Genomic DNA, 7,462 nt, shown 5'->3' with positions numbered 1-7,462 from the left:
CCCGCCGCCCCTGCCTTGTTCGAGTCCGGTGGAACCGGGCCACCGCCGGGGGGGCTTGGCGGCAGGCCGCGATCAGACGAACAGCCTCCCCCACCGCCACCACCCTCAGGAGGCCGTAGTACATTGCCCAGTCGACCCACCGCACCCCCAGAGCCCCCGGCGCCTGCCTGACTCGCACATGCAGCCGGACCGCCACCACATCCCCCGGCAGAGAGGGTTCACCATGGGGGGGGGGGCCATGAAGAAGACACCCCCACAACTTTGCACCCTCGTCCCCTCCGGCCTCCTCTTGCCCGACCCGCGAAGCCGGCCCCCGGCCATCACTGCAGCCCGCCATCCTGGCGACTCGCGCGTCCGGCCCGCGCACCAGGTCCAGCTCCATGGCCATCGCGATGAAGCCCCCTCTCCGGTCGGCCACCTGCCCGGGTCCCGGGCCGACGCACATGCCCCCTCGGAGCCCCTCTCGCCGGGGGTCCCCCCGGACCCCCCGGCCGCGCGATGGGCGTGTTTGGCCTCGGGCGCCCTCATAAAACCCGGCTCGAGACCGGCCCACTGCCGACCCCCCCTCCGGCCGGGGCGCCTTCCCGTTGCCCCCGGTCGCGCATCGGCACATCCGACGGTCAGGTGTATGGTACAGGATCAAGAGGAGAGGCCATCGGCCTCGTTGGCGCCGTGGGGGATCCAACACCGCCGTTTGGCCGGGCGCCGATGTACGCCCAGGCAATAGCCCCATGATTCCGACCGCCGGCAAGGGAGATGTCCCGTCGTAGCATGAGGCATCGGGCGAGGGGCTGGCACTTTTTTCCCCCCCGCCTCCTCCGTTCCGGGCTGCCGTGCTCTCAGTCCAGGCAGCTGGCCGGACAGGGCACGCAGGTCCCCTCGTGGCCGTCGTCAATCCCGGGCATGGTCCCCGGGATGCACTCCTCCACGCAGGACCCGAGGGCGGTCATGAGGTGCCCCGGCTGGCAGGTCAGGCAAGCCATCGCATCGCCGGGGCTCGAGCACAGCACACACGTCGCGTGGCAGGGATCGCACGTCGGGCCGGCCGTGCCCGGAGGACAGGGCACGCAAATCCCCTCCCGGTCCCCGGTCCCGGGGGTGGTTCCGGCGGCGCAGGTGGCCGAGCAGGTGCCCCCGCCGGCCGCCAGGAACCGCCCGGGCGGGCACCTCACGCAAGCCGTCGCATCCCCCGGGACCCAGCACTCGGCGCAAGCGTCCGCACACGCCAGGCAGCCCTTCCCCACCGTGCCCGAGGGACAGGGCACCCGCAGGTGCAAATACACCGGGCCCCGGGCCTCGGCGAAGGTCAGCACGCTGACCAGCAGCCCCGGCGTGTTGGGCGACGGCCCGGCCGGGGTGTACACCACCGGCTCCGCCCACAGCAAATCCCGTGCCGTGAGGTGGAGCTCGGCCGGGAGGTCGGTCAACACCGCCGGCAACAGGACGCACGCCGCCGACCGGCCGCCAGGCCGGCACCAAAGCACCGACAGGGCCACGTACTTCTGCGACAGGAGCACCAGGGCACTGGGATACTCGGCCGACCCGCCGGCCAGCCGGACCCCGAACACCCGGGAAGATGGCCGCATGTCGGCCGCCAGGTCCGGCGCCTCCGGCAACAGGCCCAGCCGCTGGCTCAGGGTGCTGGGCCTTCGCGCGCCAGTGCCCCCGGCCGAGGGCAAACTCCCCGGCACCCGGACCACGTCCCATGCGGCCGCCGTGGTGTCCAGCACCAGGACCAATTCCGGCCCGGGGTCAATGGCCTCGGCCTCGGGCCCGGCCGCGCCGGGCCCCGGCCCCCGGGGCAGCAGCACCGCCCGGTATGTCCCCCAGTTCGGGTCGGCCGGCAGCAAGCCCCCCATCACGCCGTTCCACCACCAGCGAGCATCATTTTGGACCAGCATCGCCAGCGGCCCGACCCCGGCCTGCTCCATGATCGACACATGGACCACCCAGCCCTTTCGCAGAGGCAGCAAATCCGACGCCGCCTGCCAGTCATTGTGCCATGTGAGCCGGTCCATGTCCGCCCAGAAGATCGATGACACCAGCGAATCATCGGTGACATAGACATGGCGCTCGTCCAGGCGCCGGATCGCCGGCAAGGTCTGAATGCCGGTGCGGATCAGGGCGCTTGGCTCGGCCACCGTGCAGCCCTGGCCCGGCCCGGCCGGCTGGCAAGACAACCAGGCCAACGAAATTCGCCCACTCCGCTCGGCCAGCAGCAGCGCCATCACCAAGCGCCCCTCGGCATTGAGCGTCGGCCCGAGCTCCGCCACGCCCAGGACCGCCTCGGCCGGCGGCTGGACAAAGAGCCGCACCGCCGCCGGGGGTGCCTTGCCGGCGTGGCCGATGTCCTCCATCCCCATCAGCAGCGGGTCCCGGCCGGGCCCGGCAAAGAGCAGGACATTCCCCGGCTCGGTGCCCGGCGGCGGGATGGTCGCCAGCCCGGTGGCCAGGTCCACCCCGAGCCGGGTGGCCCCGACCCCGGTCACCTGGCTGCCGAGCACCGGCCCGGGCAGGGTCTCCCGCCCGGCCGCATCGAAGCGGGCCACCTCCTGGTCCAGGCCCGCCGGCAGGCAGACCCCGCCCCACAGGGCAAACCCCTCCGAGCAGGCGTCCACACAGACCATCGCCCCTCCGGGGCCGGTCGGCTGGCGCACTCGCGCCCCCTTGCACACCAGGCAGTCGTGCCGGTCGCACGTGCGGCACGCGCTGTCGGCACAGGCCCGGCACACGTGGCCCGGCGAGGAGAAGGGCGGCTCGTCTGCCGGTTGCATGATCCCGCCCCGGCCGATGCCCACCGTGTGCCGCGCAGCAAAGTTAGCACCAGGGAGGGACCACGGACGCGCACGCATCCCGGACCCCGGCGGCTGGGCCCCCGACCGAAGCCCACGCCCCGCCACCGGGGTATGGCGGAGAACGTGCATTTTTTGTATGCGCGCGCGCGTCTGTGTGTGTGTGTGTGTGTGTGTGTTTCGGTCTGTCACGCACCCTCCGGCCGATCAAGGTAATGCTCCTCCGCACAGTCGCCACACAGTTGCCCGGGCACGACATGCGGCGCCATGGCCCGGGTCGGGGCACAGACCCAGCCCAAGGCCCCTCCGGTCAGCCCGCCCGGCCCGTCGCACACGATGCTCTCATCGGTGTGGCAGCGGAAGCGCTCGGATTCCAGCAGCACATGCTGGTCGGCCAGCAGCGCCCACTCGCCCGAGCTCGGCCCCGAGAGCGTCAGCCGCAGGCGCACCAGCTGCAAGTGCCCCGGGGCCGTGTGGCCCGGCGGCAGGAGCAGCTGCCGCCAGGAGAGCCCGTCCGACCGGACGTCCGCTCGCCAAAGCCGCATCGGCGCCCCACCGGGCCCGGGGCCCGGCTGCAGGAAGTACAGGAAGGGGTAGGCCTCGTCCAGGGCCGGGGCCGGGGGCGGGCTGACCAGGCGCCCGGTGGCTGCCGAGGCCCCGGCCGGCAGGGCAGCCGCATACCCGGACCCCGCCTCGCCCGGGGAGCCCGCGCCACCCGCGCCGCAGGGCAGCACATGGACCTGGTCGCCGTCCAGGAGCATCACCACATCCGCGGCTCCCGGGCACTGGCCGGCATCGGTGACCACCCGCGTGGCGGCCAGCTGGCGAATGGTGCCCGTCCCCGCCGGCAGGGGGATCGACTGGACGGCGGCCGGCCCGGCGGCCACGCCTCCATGGCGGACATGCCACAAATCCGAACCCGTCGACAGGTAGAAGGTGCGCCCGGGCCCGGGCGAGGCATTGGCCGGCTGGCCCGCGGCCACCTCCACGCCGAAGGTCACCCGGGCCAATGTCCCATTGGTCAACTCCCATAGGCGCACCTCGCGCGGCCCGTCCGGCGGCTCGGCGAGCCCCAGCAAATCCGCATGGTCTCGGGCCACCGCCGCGCCGGCGAGCAAGCTCACCGGCCCCCCCGGGAAAGACCGCCGGGTGGAGGAACTGAACAGCGTCACCCACTGGCGCGTGTACAGCACCTTGACCGGGCCATCTTCGTCCTCCAGCGCCAGGACCATCCACTCGGGGCTGTCGCCGGAGGGGATGCTCGCCCGGACAAACAGGCTCCACTCGGGGTCGAAGAGACTGCCCCAGCGGAACTCGTCCGACACATCCAGCGAGGCATTTTGAATGTACACCCGACCATTGTTCAGGACATTGTCCACCACCATCGATGGCTGCCCGGGCAGGGTGACCGCCGGGCCGAAGGACCCCGATCCCCGATTGACGAGCCAAGTGGCGTGGAGAAACACATCGTCGGTGGGGGCCTGCGCGCGTGCGGCCATCCGGCCCATCAGGGCCACCCACAGCGAGCCCAGCCCCAGCAGGAGAAGGCGCCCGGCCGGTGGCCATCCGGGCGGCGGTGCCATCGTCGGAATGTCGGGCCGAGCCCGGCGCAAGGCCGGATCCCAAGCGGCTCCGCGGCGTGAGGGCGCGCGTTTGCGCATTCGCCAGATGCCCGAAGCAGACGGGCAGACGAGGAACAAGAGCAGGTAAACGGCGGTCCCGCAGGGGGGGCAGCAGCGTCAAAGCACCAGGCAGAAGGAGCGCAAAGGCGGGCGAAAGGAGAAACACAGTTACCGGGCGGTAGAGGGTAGGGAGATGGCGGCCTCTTTGGCAGACGACAACGTCCCTTTGAATGGGGACCCTGACACATGGCGGGCAGCCCCCAGGCCGGCTCTTGGCCCCACCCCCGTCCGGGGGGCGGCCGTGCCACGCGTCAGCCCGATCGGCCCGGATCGACAGCCGGCCGCACGGCGGCTCTGGGGCCGGCGCCGAAACACGCGCACGACCAGACCCCTCGACGGGCAATCCCGGCGCCGCCGGGGCCGACCGGGCCCGGGGGCCGGCGTGCCCAGCAGCCCCAACATGCCCCCGGAGCCCCGGCGCGGCCCTTTCACACCGACACACAGTCACACGGGCCAGGCTCGCCGGAGGGCGCGGGTGCCTTCTTTCCCCCCCCCCCCCCTGCCCCACCCGGCCGGCTCACTCTCACACCGACCACCCCTTGCCCAGGCGTCCCCGCCTTTCAGGCCCCCCGGAGGGCCCTTCGCGCCGACGATCCACGCGACCCCCTCGGCGAGCAGGCTCGTCATCAGCCGCACCCATGAGCACTCCTGGCCAAAGAGGGAAAGCCCCGCGCACCGGTGACCGCCCGGGTGTCCCCGCGCCTCGGACGCCGCTGTCAATGCTGGCGCCCGGCCGGTGTGGCGCTGGACAACACCAGGGGTTGGCAGGGACCCACCAAGGGGCCCGGGGCAGGAAAGGCCGCCCACATGGATCGAAGGGGTCCGGCACCCTACGTGTGCTCTTCCGATCTGCACTCCTGGCCAAAGAGGGAAAGCCCCGCGCACCGGTGACCGCCCGGGTGTCCCCGCGCCTCGGACGCCGCTGTCAATGCTGGCGCCCGGCCGGTGTGGCGCTGGACAACACCAGGGGTTGGCAGGGACCCACCAAGGGGCCCGGGGCAGGAAAGGCCGCCCACATGGATCGAAGGGGTCCGGCACCCTTCGGCGCCATGCCCGCGGCCTCCAGCATCCTGGCAGGCAGGAGGCCCATGACCGGCCGGCGCCGGGGGCTGTGGGCGGACATCACCCCGTCTGGCACCGGGCCCCTGGACTCTCCCCCCCCGAGGGGCGCGGGGGACACCGGCCGCCCTCGGTACCCAAGGAAGCAACCGAGATCGGAAGAGCGTCGTGCCGGGGGCTGTGGGCGGACATCACCCCGTCTGGCACCGGGCCCCTGGACTCTCCCCCCCCGAGGGGCGCGGGGGACACCGGCCGCCCTCGGTACCCAAGGAAGCAACCGCAGCCCAGGGCGGGCGAGGGCGACCTGGCCTCCCCCACGACCGGGCACCATGCCTCCCAACACCCGCGCGCACAAGGCCCTCCCCGGGTCGTCCGCGCACGCCGACACACACGAGCTCGCCTCCTGGCCCGGCGGGCGGTCGGTCCTTCGCCGAACGTCCCCAAGCATGCCCGGCGGAGAAATGCGAATGGAGCGTCCCCCCGCCCCGCGCGAGCCGGAGCGCCCCCGCCATGGCAGGCGCACCTTCCATCGGGGGCCATCGCAGGAGCCGCCCGGGGCCGGTTCTGCATATGCAGAACCATTCAGTCTTGCGCTCGCGCCTCGTCTTGCCTTGCCCCCCCCCCCCCCCCCGCGCCCCGAGACAACGCCCATCCGCCTGTGGGTGAAGAGGGGTCGTCAGTCGGGCAACGACGCCTGCCCCGCTGGCCGACCAGCACACCCAGGAGACCTCGCCCGGGGGGGGGGGAGTCCCTGCTGGCCCCCTTCACTCCGCATCGCCCCAGTTCCCCCCCCCCCTCGGTGTGGGGGCGAATGACCGGCGCCCTGCTACCCGGAGCCAGGTGCCACGCGAAAGGGCCACCCGCGGGACGGCCGTCCCCCCCAGGCTCGGACGCCGTGCGAGCGGCTCTTCCATTGGCAGCTACCCAGGCCCAACATCATTGTGTCGGGGCCTGGTGGCATGGCAAATAAAAAAACAAATAAAAAAGGCCCTTTAATTTTCTTCCCCCCCCCGCCCACCTCCGGCCCGATCCCAGAGAAACGCACCAACACTGGCGGCTCCCTCGATCGGGAGCCGACACCGGAGCCGGTGGCTTGCCTCCTGAAGTTGAGCAACAGCCATGCTCGATGCACCCTTCATTGTGTTACCCCATGTACTCTGGCCCTCCCCGCCGGCCTGCCCCCCCCCCGCCCGCCCCGGGCGTCGGCCTCGACCGCCCTCCTTCGTCCTGCGCCAGCTGGCCCTTATCTGCCGGGAGGCCTGCTTAAGCATGCCTCTCCGCAAGTCGCTGTCCTTCTGTCCGTCGGCCGCCCGGGCAGCGGGCCTCCACCTGCGCACTCGGCGCCCCGTGCTGCATCGACGGCCCGACATCTTGCCCTGCGTCGAGAGAGCAAGCCGCTCCAGGCACCGGTCACCTGGGTTCGGGCTGCCTGTAGTGGAATCCCCATGTAAACGATAGATGAAGCAACACGTGAGTGAATTGCCACACGTGTTACATCGTGGGAATGATAGCATCCCAGAACAGCATTCCTCGGAGAGGAATGCGGGGTAGAACAACAGCCAGGTGGCCGCCGAGGCCGAGCGGCATAAACGCTCGACCGAGGACGGAGATACGCGGGTGGGCGGGCCCAGCCGCGGGGTTCTCAGTTCCAACCCCTGACCGAGCCCAAAGGTCAAAAAGGGGGACTCTCGTTGAGAGCCTCCTGAGAGCGAAAGCCTTAGCAGCTGTGTGTCGAAGAGTATACGGAAGTATAGCCGAAGCACCAGTTAGGCCGACGAACACCTGTTCTAAGGCTTCCTCTCGAACCCTTTTTAACATCCGAGTTCCTTTCTATTTTCGCTTGCCACTAACTCGTCTCAAGCCGAGTTACTGACTCATCTGGTAACAGACGACCGTGAACCGCTGGTTGGTATGTCCCCTCCTTCATGC

The 7,462-nt window shown here is 71.2% G+C and overlaps 1 protein-coding gene across 1 annotated transcript; it reads right to left on the bottom strand.

Annotated features, from left to right (window-relative positions):
* Positions 1-612: 612 nt before the first annotated feature.
* On the bottom strand, positions 613-4,626 carry H696_05302 (hypothetical protein). Its single transcript, XM_009499165.1, has 2 exons — positions 2,989-4,626; positions 613-2,761 (listed from the first exon to the last, which is right to left on the bottom strand). The coding sequence occupies exons 1-2, from the start codon at positions 4,451-4,453 to the stop codon at positions 840-842; spliced, it is 3,387 nt and encodes a 1,128-aa protein (XP_009497440.1). The 5' UTR covers positions 4,454-4,626; the 3' UTR covers positions 613-839.
* Positions 4,627-7,462: the final 2,836 nt, after the last annotated feature.

The sequence above is a fragment of the Fonticula alba genome (assembly GCF_000388065.1).
Source record: "Fonticula alba strain ATCC 38817 unplaced genomic scaffold supercont2.9, whole genome shotgun sequence".
Lineage (NCBI taxonomy): Eukaryota > Rotosphaerida > Fonticulaceae > Fonticula > Fonticula alba.
This window is presented reverse-complemented; position numbering and strand designations above follow the sequence as displayed.

Excerpts from the sequence above, each read along its gene's own strand:
- H696_05302 (XM_009499165.1), bottom strand. The coding sequence starts at position 4,453 with ATGCGCAAACGCGCGCCCTCACGCCGCGGAGCCGCTTGGGATCCGGCC. Across the intron at positions 2,762-2,988 it reads TTACCTTGATCGGCCGGAGG|ACGAGCCGCCCTTCTCCTCG; the intron begins GTGCGTGACAGA and ends TGCAACCGGCAG.